This window comes from Spinacia oleracea, chromosome 2, assembly GCF_020520425.1.
Source record: "Spinacia oleracea cultivar Varoflay chromosome 2, BTI_SOV_V1, whole genome shotgun sequence".
NCBI lineage: Eukaryota > Viridiplantae > Streptophyta > Magnoliopsida > Caryophyllales > Amaranthaceae > Spinacia > Spinacia oleracea.
Window position 1 is genome coordinate 59,492,719 of NC_079488.1, and position 20,814 is coordinate 59,513,532.

The following is a 20,814-nucleotide window of genomic DNA, read 5'->3' on the forward strand; positions in this document are numbered from 1 at the left end:
TCTTACGACATTTATTGTCGGATTATTGTGAAACATCAATAGGTTTCCCGTTAGTTTATCTACCATTAATGACTTGTTTAGCTTTGGATCTGTTTAGTGTTCGTAACTCGTAAGCAAGCATGAAGGAACTTTATTACTGTGATTCTGAATATGTTGTTATACAATTTGTTTTGAGAGATGTGGACGTATTATTTGATTTTAGTTGAATGAGGACTATTCAGTTTGTGAACTTGAGGTTTTTTTGTGTCCTCGGATGAAACAAGAATTGGTCGAATGGAAATTAATTTTCTATGTTGGTCATAAGTCATATGTTAAATATGTCTTTTTAAATTGCATAAGTATTAATTTGGAGATGATTGCTTATTTGATTATCGCCTAACAAGTATAGATATTAGTTTTGGTGCGTTTGATCTTTTGGTTATTTGTGATAGTTTATGAATTAATTTTTTGAGATAATTGGTTCACAACTTTATTAAGTGATAGGATGTATTAGAAAGTCAAACTGATATTTAGCAATAAATTGTAATTATACATTACATACTCTGTTAGCTATTGTGTAGCAACATTGCTTAATTGTAGGCTAGAATTACGCCTATACGTTTGTATGACTGATTGGTCATGTTATTCAATCAAGGGATTACCTTCCAATATTAAGTATGCAACAGGAAACTTGATTTTCATATATTTGATTTTATGTATGGCAGTCAAAGTGCAATATTGGATTAGTGGGTATGTGGATAAGTATCTTCTAATTGTCTTCAACGGTTGACCTTACTGTGCTATTATTTTTGTTTAACATTCAAATTTTGTGGATGATGATTTTTTGAATGATGCACTTGTGGCTAGCAAGATTGTGCAGGTTCGTTAGACTCATAGTTGACACGACTACTTTTCTACAATACTAGCAATACTAATGAGGGTTGCTCCTATACCACTTGGCGAACATGTGCAGTGATGGCAATATATCCATCATGCACGGCAGTAGGAATGTTTGTTTTCACTTTATTATATATTTGTTAAATTATTGTTTTACAAATATGTTTAGTTCATTGTGTCCCTTTTTATGCATAAAATTTCGATAAATTATTGTGCAATGTGGGGTTGAGCTAGTGTTTGAGACTAGCTAATAATTAAGTTAGTTATGACGTGATTTAGTGAGTACATGTCTGTGAAACTACTAAAGAGTCGTTGCAGGCAACTAAGTGCATAGTGGTATGAGAAGTTTCTTAATACTACACCTTTTCTTGGGTTTTGCAGTTTAACATGATTAGCTTTGAGTGTGCTAATATGCCTTGTGGTAATCATATGTTGTGGGTTCACATACGTTTTAATACTTTTGGTGAGACTAAGGTTTTTAATTTCTTGAGCCAAGATGAGGTACGACGTTGATGAGATTAATTAATATGATACTTGGTGGTAATCTTATTCTCACATTATGTAGATAAATGTTTGGTAATCGTCAAATGCTTAGTATAGACTTATTGTGGTTCTAACATACTATTGTTGATAGCTTTTGAGAAAGTACTCTCAAAATAATATGCTAATGTGCTTGTAAGTCTAATATGGTGATAATTTAATCTTGACTTTATGTTGTTTTGCAGTAAACAACGTTTGTTGGTACAATTATAAACCACTAGTGACTTTAATTTTCACTATGTGGTAGTGTAATGTTCTGAGAAAATACAAAGCAGAAGTATGTTGCATTATGCACTATGAAGTTGAGTTAGTAGTATCCAATCTTATATTTCAAGAGACCAAGGTTTGTTAATTGGTTAAGTCATTATATAGACTTAAGCAAGATTTTAAACAACAGCATGACAGGTTTGACAGACTATGATTGGTAATGGGTTTCATGTCGATGGAGGTGACTCTTGTGTTTAGTCTAAGCATGATTATCTTGGTTGTGTGATTGTTTATCTTTATGTGGATGATATGGTATTTTAGTTACTAACTTGGATCGAGTAAATGAGACAAAATTTTCTAATTTTAACTTTTAAATGAAAGACGTGGATGAGGTAGATGTGATGACGTGGAGTAAAAGTCCATGTTGAACATCTTCTTTAAACGCTTGACTTATTTCATGTCAATCAAGTTAGGACTCCTTTTGATACAAACATCCACTTAAAGATAAACAAGGGTGATCTAGTTTGTCAATCTCAATATGCTAATATTGTTGGTAGTGTTATATTTCCTATGAACTGCAACAGGATTGACATTACTTATTATTTGAGTAGGTTGAGCAGGTACACTCATAACCCAAGCAATGCACATTGGGGTGTTATGAGGCGATTGCTTAGGTATCTTAAGGGTACCATGGATTGGACTCTGCACTACTCCAAATTTCCAGGAGTGTTGGAGGGATATTTTGTGATGCCCATTGGGTATCTAATAATTATGAAGTTCACTCCACTAGCAGCTATGTCTTCACCCTAGGGTGGGTGGAGCTATATCTTGTAAATCTTGCAAGCAATCTCGTACTTCTTGGCTAATATAGAATATAAATTTATTGTTATTGAATTGGCAGTTTCTGAGTCAAATGATTAAGGAATATGCTTGCAGATATTCCACTGTGAGGGAAGCCAGCTCCTTCAGTTGCAATTGTTCTTGCAAACAACCTTGCCTACAATGGGAAGAAAGACACATATATTCGTTTGAGGCATAAGGTCGTCAAAGATATGTCGTCTATTGGAGTGATATCTTTAGACTGTGTAAAGTCTAAATTGAATAATGCGGATCCATTAACGAAAGGCCTATTTTAAAACTAGCTTTGAAAACATCGGAAATGATGGGATTGAGGCCCATTGGATGAATTGTAAAGTAACGAACTCCTACTCTCAGAGTTCAAAGGGGAACATTATGTAATAATTCGGGTGCACAAAAATTATTTTTTGTCCATGCCTAGATGTTTGTTATGTGGTTGCCACAATTGGAAAGAGGATAAGCATACGGCTCTTACTGAACTCATATCCATATTTTTGGTGGTGTGATGTAGCTCACATTTTATTGGATTCACCTACTTAGGTGTGGAAGTGTGGCCGCTTCCTATGAGAATTGTGATATGGGATATTCTCCAGAGCACCTATGAGCATCCAAGATTCGGACGTATGGCCGTATAATGCGTCACTTTTATTGGCGGAGATTCAGAACATTATACATAGACCTGTCAAAAATCTACCCGACCCGAAAACCGACCCGAACCCGACCCGAAAATACTGGGTCCTGAACAAGATTTTGTGACCCGTAACCCGATTTTATCCGAACCCGAGCAACCCGAAAAGTAATGGGTCAAAACCCGACCGAACCCGTTTTGGACCCGACCGATTGAAAATCATTGTATTTATACTAAAAAAATGAGATTATGAGAAAATTTAAGCATAATAAGCACGTTGTTTTTACTATTGTTGTGTGTAATATGATTTTATTTATACTTATACGTCATTTTATAGTTGAATTTGACTAAATATAAACTTGTGTAGGAAAATTTGTTAATTTCTGCTAATACTTTGTATATTTATCACCTAAATTAATGAAAATATAATGCGCGTTTTAAAATCTCTCAACCCGTTGGGTCGACCCGAACCCGAAAGTTCTGGGTCTTGAACAAGCATTTGTAAACCCGAACCCGAAAATGACCGACCCGATTCAACCCGAACCCGAAAATAATTTTTTACAACCCGACCCGACCGACCCGTTTGACAGGTCTAATTATACATGTTCAATTGTGTGCTTTGAGTGGTGGGTGTCCAACCTCCTATTAAGTTCAAGACGAAAGCCACTTGGTAAGAAAGAGATCCTAGCCTAAATGTCACTAAGTGTTAATTCAAGTCGCAAGACATTGACACTTATTCAATTGTTTGTTTTTCCCAAAAACAATTTCTTTCTTTCTTTTCACATATTCGAACCTGTGGGGGATTGTTGGAAGTTTTATATGTTCAAGAAGCCCACAAATGAAAGTGAAAAAAGAGAGTAGTCTTTTTATCTCACATGAAAAGAATCCCAAGCATTTCCTCACTTTATATAGTGAGGGTTAGTAAGAGCATCCACATTGGTGGGAAATTACCCTTCCCATTTAAGAAAAAATGGAAATGGGAAGCTTCCCACCATTGTTGAATGTTTCTAATAAATACCACAAAAAAAGGGAGGTTGTTAATAGGAGATGCTTCCCATATAAAAGTGGTCTCAAAAGTGGTCCAAAGTGATACCCCACGTGTGTTTCTTCCCCTTCAAACATCCCAACTTCAATTAAAAAATAAAATAAATAAATATTACCGTTGGATTGCCTTCCCCTTCAAATAGCAGCAACATTTCAATATTTCCAACGGTAATATTACTATTTACTACTTAAACGGTAACTTAAAAAATACAATGTATTAAAAAAATAAATACCAACAGTCATATTTTTTTTATCCTCTATAAATAGAGACCAATCTTGATATATTTTCAACACACACCGAAAAAAATCCATAATTTCTCATCATCCTTATAATTTTTCATCTTTATAATTATGGATCCCAATCATCCTAATTATGAAAATAGATATCAAAGAAACTCAAATTACCAACAAAATCCAAACCAACCAAATCCAAATTACCAACCAAATCCAAATTACCAGCAAAATCCAAATTACCAACCAAATCCAAATTCTCAACAAAATTCAAATATTACTTTTGATCCAAACATGCTAAACAATCCTCAATTCCTTGCTATGTATCAACATTCCTCACCCGGCACACTGCGCACAACATCTCCACAAGTAGATCCATATCCAACAACTCCGGGGGGTGACGGGAGTAGCACCAAAATGCCGTTTGAAAACCAACATCCAATGCAATCACTCGGTGATGATGAAGATGAAGATAAAGTTCTAGACACTGAAGTAAGAAAGGGAAGCACACGAGGGAAAGGTGGTGTGCAGAAGAAGATAAACACTTGGTGTCCGCTTACCTTAAATGTTCCGGTGATCTGGAGCAAGGAACAAATCGGAAAAATGGAGCGTTATGGATGAAATCAAAGACTCCTACGACGTAGCAGTAGCAAAAAAACCGGATGTCTTGCACAAAAGAACCATCAAAGCTCTTAAAAGGCGTTGGGGTCAAATCAACGAAGTTGTTACTTCGTGGGTTGCACAACTTGGTTTAGCTGAGCGTATGCAAGCTAGTGGTGAGGTCATCAATGACCTAGAGGCTAAAGCACATGAACTTTACAGACAAAAAAGGGAAGATGGTCAACCTTTCATATTTCACCATTGTTGGCTAGGAATGTAACACCTTCTAAGATGGATGTCTGGTAGAGATTCAACCATTGTGAGTGAAGGGAGAATTAAGAGATCAAGCGATGAAGCCGGGATGTCAAAGCGTCCCGACGGTGTGAAGAAAGTGAAAGCCCAAAATAAATTGAAAGGTGTTGCAACGAGCTTGGATGAATTCAATAACACTTAAGCGGGATGTCAAATGAGCGAGGTCTAATCAGGAAAGGAATGTCTGATATGCTCGAGTACCAAAAACAGCGAGATGAAACTCAATTGAGGTTTAAGATGTTTCAATTGTTGATGACAAAATCGTATCTTGAACCATTTGAGGAAGGGTATCTTGTAAAGCTGAAGAAAGAGTTTATGAAGTATCTCATTTGTTTTTAGGAAGGATAGCTCATGTTTTATGATAAACGTAAATGTGTTTTAATGCTTTATGTTGTAGTATTTTATGATTAATTTATTTGTATTTCAGGGCTAAATGTAATTGTTTTTCTTACTAATAAGTTAATATTGATATCTTATCCACTGACGTTATAGATTACATTGTTATCCTAATTATTGATTGGATTCTCATGGATAGATTACTAACTTATCTTGAAAAATAAAGTTGATAATTTTATCATCAGATATAGATTGTAATCTTATCCGCAGAGATATGGAATGCTATCTTATCCGTAGACAAAGATCGCAATCTTATACGCAGATATATGGAATGCAATCTTATCCGTAGACAAAGATCGCAATCTTATTCGCAAAGATGTGGAATGCTATCTTATCCGTAGACATAGATTGCAATCTTATCCGTATAGGTCTATAAAAGAAGAGTTACATTGCATTTGTTTTTTCACAACAACCTTCTTCCAACACACATTAGAGCTTTCCCCTCTTCAAATTTCTCACAAACATGAACCCAAATGAAAATTCTTCTAGCTCAAGTGATGATTTCTTTGATGACTATGTCAACAACATCACCGCTGTGAACGAGTGTCTAGATAAAGAAGAAGATTACATAATCGAGCAAGCTGCTAAATTGATTGTTGCCTAGTTGCCGAAGAATCCAGCTATAGAAGAAGATCTAACAAGAAGATTAGGCACATTGTAGAGATCGTGAAGCTGCAAACACAAGGTTAATGAACACTTACTTTGTTGATCATCCGTTATACACAGAATCTGTGTTTTGGCGTAGATTTTGTATGAGTAAGCCTCTATTCCTTCGAGTTGTAGAGCAGTTACTGCAAAACAACACAAATACTTCCAGCAACGTCGCGACACTACTGGGAAACTAGGAGCCACTCCTATCCAGAAATGTACGGCAGCGTTGAGGATGCTAGCCTACGGAACTGCAGCTGATTCAGTTGATGAGTACATCAAAATAGCTCAGTCAACTGCAAGAGAAAGTCTTGCTCACTTCGTTAAAAGGGGTTCAACAAGCGTTCACAGAAGAGTACTTGAGGAGGCCTACTGTTACAGATTTGCAGCGCCTCCTACATGATTGGGAAAGACGGGGCTTCCAGGCATGATAGGCAGTATAGATTGCATGCATTGGCAATGGAAAAACTGTCCGCGTGCTTGGAAAGGATTATATCAGGGAAGGAGTAAATCTGCAACGGTTGTCTTAGAAGCAGTTGCCCCTGGTGACTTGTGGATATGGCACGCATTTTTCGGAACACGTGGAACTTGCAATTCAACGTGTTGCAACGATCTCCAGTGTTGGATGAATTATATCAAGGTAAAACTCCTGAAGTGAACATTACAGTCAATGGGAACATATATACCAAAGGGTACTATCTAACTGATGGGATATACCCTAAGTGGCCAGTGTTCATCCCAACTATTCGACTGCCAATGAATCCCGTGGATGAGTTGTCAGCGCCAAGAATCGGTCCGAAAAGATGTGGAGCGTGCCTTTGGCATTCTTCAATCCCGTTTCGCAATAATACAAAAACCAGCTCTTGTATGGGACGAACACTTGTTGTGGGAGATAATGTTGGCTTGTATAATTCTTCATAATATGATTGTTGAGGATGAGCGAGATACATACCAAAATTATCATGACATGTCGGAATTTGAGCAAGAAAACAGGACAGCGATTTTCAGATCAACTCGTAAAAACTATTCTGTGCAACTTGGTTGATTAAATGGTATTGGACTGAACTAATATATGCAAAGGAAAACTGACGCATGGGATAGAAATGTTCACAACGCCTTACAAAAAAACCAGGCTCAACATATTTGGCAACATTGTGGCCCGTCTACCGATGACAACTGATCATCTAAATTATTGCAATCTTTTAAAAAAGATAAATTGTATGGTTTCATGTCTAATTCATCTATGTTTCGTTAGTGAATTTATGTTGTTTTATTAAGTATTTATTTGTTGTAATAAAAATTGTCATCAATGTCAGCGCGATTAATAACATTAATCGAGTAAATTAGTGTAAATAACAATTAACGATTAAACTAGTGTAATTAAAAATAACGCTTTTTTAACGTACTACAATTAATCCGATTAATTAATTAAAAGGTAATTATTTAATTATAATTACCAAACTTTGATTTAATTAATATTATCTAAAATTAATGTGATGAATCAAATAATTTTTATTAATATTGGTGGAGTATGGAGAGGAGGGAGAAAAGGTGGTGGGGTATGGAAAAGTACGAGAGAGAAGGTAAATGGGGAGGTTAATGAATGTAGGTATGAAATTGTGAAATGGGAAGGTTATGTGATAAAGTTAGTGGAAAGTGATGTGGACCAATTAGGTGAGGGGAGAGAAATTAATAGGAGGTTAATGAATGTGGATGCTCTAATACTACCTGTTTGAGAAGGTGGAAAAGAGGTCTTGGTGGACACACTCGCACACGCACGTTGACTTGGTCAAACTTGGGCCTTGGGTCATGTGTGGGTGGGTCGTGGGCCTACCTATTTATTTTGTTCAATCATTGTTATTAGGAAGCTTATGGTTGTTACACCATTTATTCCGTAACCGTTGGGAGTTAATTTCTCCTTCATTATCTCCTTATAACCTCTATATAACCACCTTTTTTACTATTGAATTTCCCATCTTCTTGGTTACATAAATATATAATCAAGACTTGATCAGTTACATAGTATCTCAAAAACACACAAAAACGTTCATCTTCTCTCTCTAAAATCTCTTCTGTTTTTGGGCAAATATTCTGATCTCCAATCGAGTCTTGTGAGTGCACACAAGTCGTGATGTCGTGTTAACCGACAAGGCGACAACAGAGTATCTCAAAAACACACAAAAGCGTTCATCTCCTCTCTCTAAAATCTCTTTCGTTTTGGGGAAATATTCTGATCTCCAATTGAGTCTTGTGAGTGCACACGAGTCTTGATGTCGTGTTAGCCCTTGAGAACAATCACAAACGTTCTACTGCACTAAGGTAGTGCGGAATTGTCTTTTAGAGCAGTGGTTCGGCCATGGCACGACAATCGTTCTAAATCGTTCACCTCGTTCATCACGATATTGAGATAAGTTTATTATAATTATATTGTAATTATGTTATTGTTGCAACATTATTCTTTTATCGTATTAAATCACAACATTAAGAAAACAAATTAGGTAACTAACAAAAAAAAAAAAAAAGCAAGCAGTTTTTGCCATAAGTTATAATTTTTGAACTTTTAGTTAGCATTTTACGTTAGTTAAACATTTTTCTCAATTAGTTATTTAGTTACTTTATCGAATTTGTATGATTAATTGCCAAGCTGACTCTAGTGAGTAGTGAGTCAATGTAAAAGCATGATATATAGTAATATATAGTCCGACTAAACACCAGCCCATCCTGGAATTAATTCTGTGATATTTGAAAGGGTCAATTCAAGAAGGAGGGAGTGGTATATTTGAAACTTAAACAAAAGAAGTCAGATTGTTTGCCTAGCCTGCTGGCTTTTGGCTTGTAGTTTGTTTTAGTCTGTTCCTAAACGCCTTTTGGTATTAATAAATTCCTACTTTATGAAAAACAGAGGTCAAATTTAATATTGCTCAACAATTTAAGCTGAGTGAAATATTATGAATGGTAAATGTAACTTTTACCACTTTTACCTGAAGTGAAAATGCCTCTAGAGGAATAGGTGCTATGGTGGTCACCAAATACACGTCATTAAATTCATTATTGATAAATTTTCCATCATTAGTGACGCTGCATCAAAAAACAAAGTTGGTTTGTTCAGAAAGCAGAATGACATGAAAAATTAGGCAAATCAACACATCATTTGTAGGATCCAATTGTCCGGCTCTTCTCTTCTGTTAAAACTGAAGAGGTAGATGGCATTACATCAAGAAAGGAATTACAATAAAACCCGAACATAAAGACACCAGCTAGGGAAATAAAAATCTAACCAAACTAAAGCAAAATATAGTATTTCAGTCCCTAACATTACAACAGATTAACCGAATTACTCAGAAAGATGTAAAACTGGATGGTATTTTACGACACTAAAAATCTCAGTCCATCCTTGATTGAAAACTTTTTACAGATGCAATAAGTTTAAATAAGTTCCAATAAATAAAATAAGTTCAAAAAATAAAAAGTTCAGAAAACAGAGGCTAACAATTTGGTTAGAATCTTCAATCATATCAAAAGCTGCATTTTATAGAGACATTGTGAAAGCCTCTCTCTCTCTCTCTCTCTCTCTCTCTAACAAGATTGATGTACCGCATTGATTGATTTTATGAAAATTCTTATCAGGCTGCAAGCCCAACTTTGAAAAAGGTATCCTCTTTGTTATAAATGTTTTTTAATGCTTCGAGCATAAGAGTCACCTAAATACATTAAAAGGTAACTCTAACATGGACACATCCATGTTTACGTAAAATGGTCACTAATCAACATAAAAGAGTAACTTAGGCAAGGGTGGGTACACAATAAAAGTACCTGATGCATGCAAGACGAAGGAATTCATTCATTCTAAACTTCATTAATCATGTCGCATATTTGGAGAACAATCGGCATACACAATTAAAGGCATACCAACTTACCGCATGAATGATCTTATACACAACTTCTTTCTATGTATATGTAAATAATAGCGTAGTCACAAAAGCAACCACAATCAAGATGAATAGAAGCAACATCAAGTACATACCACTCTTGAAGAAAAACAAACAACAGTTCAAATGCATCCTCTGGAAGATTGACACCTAGCTCTTCCTGAAGTTCCCTTCTGCAAGAATTTAGAGTGAATGTAAAATACAGGACACTTGCAATACGACAACAACCAAATTATCCATCACAACATGAAAATGAAATAAAATACAATGGCTTACTTAAATGGACAGTGAAAACCCAAATATAAGAAAGCACATGACATGACCAATACTTTGAATCTTAGAATTGTAACGAAGTACAGGACTGATCAACATTTAACAAATTGACACAATTTACCTTGCTGTTATGAGGGAAGAGTCACCAGCAGATATATGACCTGCACTGGAGATATCCCACTGGCCTGGCCAGGAATCTTTGAATTCAGCACGTTTCTGAAGCAGAAGCTCGTTTGTGCTTTCAGAATAAATCCACACGTGAACAGCACGATGGTAATCCCCATCTCTATGAACATGCCCTCTACACAAGTTCTTAGAAATTAATCACCGGGGTAATATCCACCAACATATAAGAACATTCTTAGTAAAAAGGGTTAACCGTTTTCAAATCTCTTAACACCAAGCCATCCCATAATATTACAAAAGCTTTAGAAGCAACGAACATTACAAAGATTGCAACGAACATTACAAATATTGCACATTCATGTGGCAACCAAATAAAATAGAGTCCCAGACTTTTGAAACCCACTAAAGTTTTGTTGGGTGGGTAATTTTCGATTCTAAAGAAAACTACTATGGTTGTTTAAGGTAATGCCAGATGCATCACCTCAAAACCTTCAAAAGGCATTCTATGCTTCGTGTAGAATCCCATTGATTAGTTATGAGTATGACAAACAAATTTAACCAAGTTACGCTAAAATTTACTTTTTCACATTGTATTGGTTTGTGTTATTATACAATTTTCATGAAACAAAATTCTGAAGAAATTTTGTCGGAATAATTTGTTTTTTTCTAAAAAAAATAATCCACTCCTCATAACCGATCATTTACAACAACAACAACAACAACAACAACAACAACAAAAACTAATCAAATTAAACAGAACAACATAAAAATGATCGTACACAATTCAGCACTGACATAAAATAAAATTAAAAATGTAACGATAAATCATCCGAAGTAATTAAGTGGGTCAGAATTAAAGTTGAGAAAAATTAGGTGGGTGGGAATCAAATATGAAAAATTAATCGGGTGTCGATCAAATCTAAATTGAAATTGAGAAAAGTGAACGAAAGATCAGGTTTTTCATATGTATAAATTAAACATTGAGTTAATTATTAGAATACGAATTACAGGCAACAAATAATTAATGGAGACCTGGTTTTGCGAATGCCGGTTTTCTGGCCAGTTTTGGTAAGAACATCAAAGTATTCTTCGGCTTGAACTGCTTCATCCATGGCTGCTGCTTACAGTGCGCCTGTGCTAATGGTAAGTGGAAGCGACTCGAAAAAACAACACGTGATTTGGAACGGATTCAAACGGAAATGTAATCATAGAGCAAATCACGTGTCATTTTAGTAATTAAATTAGTAAGACAAAATATAAAAATTAGGCGGAAATAAAAATAAAAATTGAAGTTAAATGAATATAATTTGAGCTTAAAGGTACATATTGTTCCATCAAAAAAAAAAAAAAAAAAGGTACATATTGAAAGTCCATTTATTTACGATTATCTCTTGTGATTTATTCATCAATAACAGTTATTGAGTTGAAATCATCTGATTCAAACCTCGTTGGATATCGTTGACTATACGAAAGTTGTACTTGAATGTTGGAATTCAATTAGGCTATAATAAATTAAGATAAGTTTGGGAGAGGTATATATATCATTACTCGACGCACGCGTTTTCTTAAAATGCCCGCATGTAGGGTATGAAAATATGGGTTTACCCTTTTAACTTTCACCCCTCCATTACTATAATAATAATAATAACAATAATAATAATAATCATCTCATAACAATAACAATAATAATAAAAACAATAACAATAATAATAATAATCGTCATCATAACAATAACAATACCCATCACTTCTAAGTTCTATCCATCTTAGGAGTGGCTTTTTTCCCTCTAGAGTTTTTCTCTTGGGAGGGCGTCTCTAGCAACCTGCTAGTTTCTTCCTTCGATCTCGAAGGCTGTGGGGCTCAATTTCTTCGAGCTTTTCTGGAATTTCGACCTGACATGGAGAATATTGTGGTGAATTCGTCAATCACAAACACGACTCAGATGAGGAAGATAAAGATTCGGAAGTGGAATGGGTAATAGAGGGGGAAGAGGAGGAGGATATGAAGGTTGTCGTAGGGGTGGTTGGAAGGCAGTGGACATACCGCCATGTAAACGCTAACGCACTAAAGCGTGTATGGAATTCGAAACGTGGAATGGAGGCAAATTGCATTGAACAAAAAACATATTTTTCTTCCAATTCCATCATTAGAGGGACAAGGAGCGTATTATGGAGTCCCAACCGTGGCATGTTGATATACATGCCTTCGCCCTCAGCGATATCGATGGTGACTGCAAGCCGTCGAAAATTCCCTTATTTAAGGTGTCGTTCTGGATTAGGGTTTATGACCTTCCTCTTGTAGGGTGAAACAACGAAGCGAATGCACGAAAGATTGGGGATAAAGTGGGCTCTTTTATTGCAGTAGACAGGTTGGACATAATTGGGTTAACAAATCTCTTAGAGTCCGCACTTTGATTGACCTCTGTAATCCCTTGAAGAAGGAGGTTAGCTTAAAAGTGAGAGGAGAGAATTCGGTTAACTTTGGGGGTGAAGTATGAGAAGTTGACTTTATTCTGTCATTTTTGTGGGAAGCTTGGCCATGGAGACAAGGACTGTGAGATTGCAATGTCCACAACAAACCCAAAAGGATTGTTTAGTTACAAACTTAGGACATCACCTTGGAAAGTCAATAAAGGAGACGAGGAGGAAGGGGGGGGCCTGGGTCATGCGCAAACTTTTCTTTAAAAAAGAAGTACCTAAGCATAGGGAGATGCTCAAGGACTCAGTAGCGAATGTGATGAAACATTTGGAAGAGGTCTCCTTGAGCCAGTAGGCCACTGGAAAGACTGGTGAGAATCCACAAGGGGAACAAGAAGGAGAGGTGGAAGTGGAGCAACCTGTGAGAAGGGTGAATACCAGTAGTAACCCATCACCAGCTATTGCTACTGCACATGAAAATGGGGTGCCCACAGAGGAGGTACCTGTGAGGGGGGTCAAAAAACATGACAGGGCGCCCCTTAGGAAGAGTGTACGGCCCGCAAGACTTTTACCCTCTGGATGTGGCAAGCATATTAAGTAATCAGGGACTAACTGTGGGCGTTAGCCTCTTTTTACTAGTCTTTAGGAGTCGCCATTTAGTTTAAGAAAACTAACAAAATTTGGTTGTCGTGATATGCATGCAAACATATGTGATTCACAACGGCCATAGATTCCCTTGTGATCCCTGGTGTGGAGATCCCTCAACGTACATCCAGCGGAGCAGAGATTGAGAATTCTGGGGACGTTTACTAATACGGGGAGTGCCCAGTATTAACCCACGCAGCGCGGTCCTTACTAGTTCAATTGTGACGATGATGGGACATGTGTTATGCTACATTACTACTCTTGATTGATTGTAATGCACATATATTACTAAACAGATGTCAAAACGCTAATTTAGGTTGATTAAAGGAGCTTAACAATACCGATTTGTCCAAGAGTTATCTGATTTAAGCGTGGGCAATATAACAGATTAAAGTTAGCAGATTTATATGGTGGGGAAAGCAATAAAAATATAGATTCACATTACAGCAAAGCGTAGGCTTTATTGCGGTTCTCAGGAACACCTACCACTTGACTTTTCTAGCTTTCCATTTGGTTTTAGAACTTTCCGATGACTGACTGACTATGGGACGGGATTCTTCCAGAGTTTTGAGTATTTTAGGCTTAAGGACTGTGTTTAGGTTTCAGCAGCACTTCGACAGTATTAAGTGAGCAGGATATCGTGCGGGCAGGGTCTACTTAACAGTGTGTTAAAACGGCAGACGCACGAATACGGGACAGAGAAAAGCTTCGGTCAATACTCAAGCTTAAGGGTTTAGGGTTTGAATTGTGTGTTATTTTCCGGTTTTCAGAGGCCCTATTTATAGTAAAATAGGCCAGAATAAGATAAATTTCGAAATGGGAATTTCCCAACTGAGATCTGTCGAGCGCTAGAAAATTCCAGCGCTTGGATCAGGCGCGCTGGTTATTTCTAGCGCTTGCATTTTGTGCGCTAGATTTGTTTTGGTGACATCTGGATCAATTCTATCTTTTGCGTGATTGTGTAAGGAGAAAACTGCAGCGCTGGAATAAAGCAGCGCTATGGTTTGTGCGCTGGGATAAAATGACGCTCATGTTGCCGGCGCTGGAATTTTCCAGCGCTGGTGTTTTACTTCATTTTCCAGTCTTATCGGTTTTTTACCGAATCTTACTCACGTTTTCTATCCTTTAGGAACACGAGTTGGACTACAACTCTTAGTCCTTACCTAATGATGAATCATAAGGCGATTCTAACACTTAGATAGTTTATCTTACATGGTTGATATTTTGGGCAACGTTCAAGCATAACAGTTAATATTGTAACACCCTGATAATTCCTTATATTTATAATTCCCTTTTTTCGACTAATATAAAAGAATTACCAATATATTACCGCCACCGTGATAACGGCTAAGGCTATTTACCAGAATCACGCAGCGGAAATAACTAACTTTCAAAACATAATAAATATTTAATGGTCAATCAACAATCTGGAACCATTAAGGCCCAAAAACCAAAGCATTAAATAGTTTAAAACCCATTAACTATAGTTTAAATAATTATTTTAGTCATGACTAGAAATAAAAGTAGAGTTCATGGCCTACACGCTTGTGGGTCATGCTCGTGTAGTGTTTGTGTTTCCGTACGAAACCTAAAACGTATAGGATTTGTTTCATGATTAAATTCCTAATCCTAATGGATAAATTAATTAATAAGAGTTCTAATAAGATTCTACTTAATTAATTCGTATCCTAGTAGGATTCGATTACTTTTTCCATAGCCTATAAATATATGACTAATGCTCATATTTTATAACGAGTTTTTAAGTATTCTAAAAGGTGAGAATTTTGAGCAAAAATTCAGTCATATGCTTTGCCCATATTGCCGAAAATAATAGTACCTTAAGGGAGATTCTAGTTAGTGAATCTTAAGGCGGATCCGGACGTGCTGTGGACTTTCTACGGAGGGACGACACTTGGATTCCTAAAGACTTGTTCTTGTTCGGTTCGGGCGCAGCAAGGGAGGGCACGCTACAAAGAGTATGCATCCTAATTATGCTAATTGTTATGTGGCAATTAGTTTGGAATCCTGGCATTTATGGTTTTTCCGCATGATTTATATTCAATTATATGTATCATAACCTAACATGCAGCACTTGGGGATTCCCAAGATAAGTAGCAGTGTGCAGAGTTGGTGGCAAGAAAAAATGATTGTATAGCTATGTGTGTTAGTACATGACTGCTGTCATGTTTTTTTTATGTTTGGTTTTGGCTATTGTAGTTTAGCTGTTGACCATGACTGGAGAGCTTATCCTAGGTTGTAAATTGGTTTAACCTTTTTGCTAATGAAAAGCTTACACTTACTTTTCAAAAATAAATTAATAATAATAATAATAACAAATTCTATCAGCGAAAATCACTAATTACCTGCAACAACAAAAAATCACGCACAAAACAGAGAGAGGAAAGAAACAAAATTACATACAATGACACAACAACAAAGTTAGATCAATATTAAATAACTAGAATACAATTAATAATAATAATAATAATAATAATAATAATAATAATAATAATAATAATAATAATAATAATAATAATAATAATAATAATAATAATAATAATAATAATAATAATAATAATAATAATAATAATAATAATAATAATAATAATAATAATAATAATAATAATAATAATAATAATAATAATAATAATAATAATAATAATAATAATACAAAACACGTTCAGATTAGGGCGATCGAGTATGGCGATTAGGGCAAGTTCAGATTAGGGCTCGCCGTATTCCGGCGGAGGCTACGACGAAGGGTCCGGCGAAGGGGAGGATAAGGAGCGACGTTTTGTAGAGTGTTTCAGGCGGTTTTCTTTGCATTTCTTGGTGGCTTCTTGTGCGAATTTTGACGGCAATATTGGTTTATTTTTCACGGCAATCTTGGTTAAGTTTTCAGACGAGTTTAATTTAAGGTTCAGGTGGCATTGAACGACTGTGCGAGAATGAATTAAGCGGGTTTGGAAGGTTCGGCAGTGTCAGTTTATCACTGGCGACATTTTAGTTTCAGTTCGTTGGTCCTGGTGTTTGAAGTTGTTCGTCGGTCGCGGTGGTTCTGCAGTGGTTCGTCGGAATTTTGTCGGTGGGTCTGCAGTGGTTCGTCGGAGTTGCAGCAGTGGTAGTTTCAGCATTGTTTGTTGTTTGTCGGTGTATCAATTGTTGTTTAGTGTTGGCTCGTTCGTAGCTGCGCGGTATTGCATTGTTGGTTCGTCGGTATTGCATTGTTGAAGTGTTGTGTTTGGTGTGTATTGTCTCCAGCCATCACCACGCCATAACCGTGGAAATATCAAGCACCAAGTACGCTGGTTTGTTAGTGGTTTTTGTTCTTTGTGGAAATCTCAGTGTTCTTTGTTAGTGGCTTTTGTTTTTTTTGGTGTTGATGTGATTGAGAGTTGTTGTGGGCTGTGATTGGATTTTATTTGGTGTTGTTGTGTTGGCTAGCTTTTTATGATGTCTACTGGTGTGGTGCGTTTTCATTGTCCATTTGTGGGTCTTAGTGGGTGTCAAGATGGCGGTGGAAATGGGCTTACTAAGAGCTCTTTGATCACTCATCTTCGTGATCGTCATTGTAAGGGTGATGCTCAAGCGGTCACACGACACTCTCTAACCACTGACTTGGCAATTTTTTCTAAGGAAGAGTTGACCTTCCGCCGTATGGATATTTGGTTTTGTGGGGATTGTTTCAAGACACATGCTCTTCGTGCCAAATGTCGTCATGGTTCTGATTTTGTGGCCCCACCTGTTGTTGAGGATGGTGTTATTCGGTTTGTGCTCTACGGTTTTTCTAAACCGTCACTTGCTTCTGATGTTCGCATGGATACTGCGGTGCAAGAACAGGATTGTGGTTTTACCGTCACTTTTCGTGACAGATTGTTTTCTAAACGGCTTTGCACAGTGAAATCCATCCATCCTAAATGTCGTTTGGGTTTTTCCCGGGTTTTGAGAGGCGCGCTTGATAGAGTTATTTGCAGGCCTGATGACGTCTCTTATTGGGTTAAACTTCTCGTGTTGCCTCTATGTATCCTTAAGACCTTTAGTCCGAGAAGTAATCGTGAGTGCACATCTGCCGTAAGGCGGCAACGGCAGGAGGAGAGCATTGTTAATACTATTCGTACTTGGTGTGAGCCGGGTGGTGATATGCTTCTTTTGCGGGAAGATTTGGCAGCTGGATCCCCTACTTTGATGGATGCTGATGAGGGTCTTGATTTAGCAGAGCGTAATATCAAGCAGTGTCATAGGAAGATTGGTGATGGCCATGACACTGCTGCAGTCCGTGTTCTTTCTTCTTCTAGCGTTGCGCCTTATAATGAGGCCACTCTTGCGGATTTGCAGTCGAAACACCCTTCGTTTCCAGCTCCGTCCTTGCATGATATTCATGTTGATGACCACCATCTCATGGCTACTTCTGCTGTTGTTTTGGACCGGAATAGGAGTTTTCCACGTGGCACATCTTGTGGGAGGGACGGTTTACGAGCTCAGTACCTTATGGATTGCTTGAGTGGGGCTGATGTGGTTGTTTCTGATGAGTTAGTTGACTCCATTTCTGGGGTGGTTAATCTCTTTTTAGCTGGGAAATGCCCTATGGGTTTCGGTGAGTATGTTGCTAGTGCTCCCCTCACCCCTCTTGTCAAGCCCGATGGTGGTATTCTCCTATTGCAGTTGGTACTGTTTGGCGACGTCTGGTTTCGAAGGTTGGTGCTGTTATGTTTGGTCCGTCTTTGGGAAGTTATTTTGATGGTCTTCAATTTGGTGTCGGGGTATCTGCGGGTGGTGAGGCAATTCTTCATGCTGTGAACAGGTTGAATGAGGATCGGGGTTCTGATGTGGGTCTTTCAATGTTGTTGGTGGATTTTCAAAATGCCTTCAATTTAGTTGATCGAGCGGCCATGTTGCGTGAAGTTCGTCTTCGTTGTCCGGGAATTTCGCGATGGGTTGAATTCTGCTACTCTACTCCAGCCATATTGTATTATGGGGAGCATACGTTATGGTCGTCTCAGGGTGTGCAGCAGGGTGATCCCCTTGGTCCTCTGCTCTTTGCTTTGGTTTTACAACCCCTGGTTTGTAAAATCAGGGACGCGTTTGATGTATGTCTTCAGGCATGGTATTGGATGACGGCACTATTATTGGTGATACATTGGTGGTGGGGAAGGTTCTGCAGTTGATTATGGAGGACGGGCCTTGTCTCGGGTTACATCTTAATGTGGAGAAGACCGAGGTTTTCTGGCCTATAGAGGACCCTCGTAGCAGGCTTGTGGGAGTCTTTCCCTCTGATATTGCTCGTCCTTTGCATGGTGTTAAGTTGCTTGGTGGTGCCGCTAGTTCCAATACAGTTTTTAGTGGTGAGCTTGTGATGCAGAGGGTAATCAAGACCATTGGGCTTATGGATAAGGTTATCCTCAGTGTGAGTTGTTGTTACTTAGGGCATGTACCGGAGTTTCTAAACTCTACTATGCTTTGCGTACTTGTCCTCCTGGTATTTTTGAGGCTGCTCAGCGCACTTTCGATGAGGCTCTTCGATCTTCTTTGGAGCGTATTGTTACTGCTTCGGGGCCTGGCTTTGGCGATTGGCAGTGGCGACTTGCCACCTTACCTTTTTCTTTTGGCGGACTTGGTGTTTATTCCGCGGGTGATGTTCGGCATTATGCTTTTCTTGCTTCTCGGTTGCAGTCTTTTGATTTGCAGACACAGCTTCTACGACATGCTTATATTGTGATCATGTTGTATCATGTGCTGGCATCGTGGGTATTAAACATCGGCATAATGTGGTTCGGGATACCCTTGTTGATGTTTGTTATCGGTCTGGGATCTCGGCGCGGAAAGAAGTTGATATTGGTCTATCTGGAGGGAACGATGGAGCTCTCCGACCAGCGGACGTGTTGCTCTACTCTTGGGACCGGGGCTGTGATGTGTGTGTTGACTTGACGGGATCTTCTCCTTTGACACAGTCTGGGTTGTCTGGCTTTGCCTCGGGCCGGGTTGTGACTGATGCTGCTATTCGGAAACGGGTCAAGTACGAAACACGTTGCAGGGCCATTGGTTATGGCTTTCTTCCGTTCTCTTTCTCTTCTTTAGGGGAGCTGGATAAGGATGTTGTTGCGTTGCTGAAGCGGATTCAGAAGTTTTCTAGTACACAGGACATTGGGGCTCGTGCTGCTGCTCATATTTTCACCAGGATAGGTTTTGCTATAGCCAGAGGAGTGGGGACCCAGATTGTATCTCGGTTGGCCACTAATTATTTGTAAAATGTTTGACTTTGTTAGCATTTGATAATAATAATAATAATAATAATAATAATAATAAAAAAAAAAAAAAATAATAATAATAATAATAATAATAATAATAATAATAAAATAATAATAATAATAATAATAATAATAAAAAAAAATAATAATAATAATAATAATAATAATAATAATAAAAAATTAAAAAAAACTAGAAGTTGGGCTTGAATCCTAAATACAACGTAGGAAAGGGAACTACCAAAGATGTTAGTATATAAACTTCATAATATGCTACTTTTTTTTGGGATTTTCATTTTTCTTTTTTTATTAAATGCAAAACTTTTTTTTTTCTTTTCTTTGTGACTAATAGTGCAAGTTGAAACGGATGTTCATGTCCCTCGTAGGCCACAAAGAACTAAGGTTCAACTAAATAGATGGATTGTAGTCATCTTGAATGAAAACTTAGAACTTCTCATATTGGATAATGATGCACCTACATCCTACCAGCAAGCTATGATGAGCCAAAGCTCCACAAAATGGAGAAGACATAAAATCTGAAAGACTCCATATTTGAAATCAAGTCTAAAATTTAGGTTATTTGCCAGATGAATTCACACATATCACAAGCAAATGGGTATATAGTGTAAGGATGTGCAAAGGACTGGAAGTAGTGCAACTTTTAACCAGTAAGTTAGACAATTATATAACGGTTCGTTGGGCAAGTTTCAATTGACGATGCTGATTCATCAACAGATCACAAACCGAATTACTCCGTATCAAACTATCATCCTCCTGGTTGACCTTCAGTGGATCTCTGCAACAGTCGTAACAATTAAGTAAACCTTAAATGACAAAATTCA

The 20,814-nt window shown here is 37.4% G+C and overlaps 1 protein-coding gene across 2 annotated transcripts in view; it reads right to left on the reverse strand.

The window, feature by feature from the left end:
• Positions 1-11,872, reverse strand: part of LOC110789926 (nudix hydrolase 3) — a 41,639-nt gene extending 29,767 nt beyond the window's left edge. The window contains exons 1-4 of one of the 2 annotated variants that reach the window (XM_021994647.2): positions 11,701-11,872; positions 10,664-10,843; positions 10,365-10,442; positions 9,322-9,418 (exon numbers count right to left, since the gene is read on the reverse strand). In XM_021994647.2, the coding sequence (XP_021850339.1) occupies positions 9,322-9,418; positions 10,365-10,442; positions 10,664-10,843; positions 11,701-11,780 (435 nt within the window). In that variant the 5' untranslated portion in view covers positions 11,781-11,872. The remainder of the gene's footprint in view (positions 1-9,321; positions 9,419-10,364; positions 10,443-10,663; positions 10,844-11,700) is intronic. The other variant, XM_056836843.1, reaches the window with a different exon arrangement.
• Between the last annotated feature and the right edge of the window lie 8,942 nt (positions 11,873-20,814).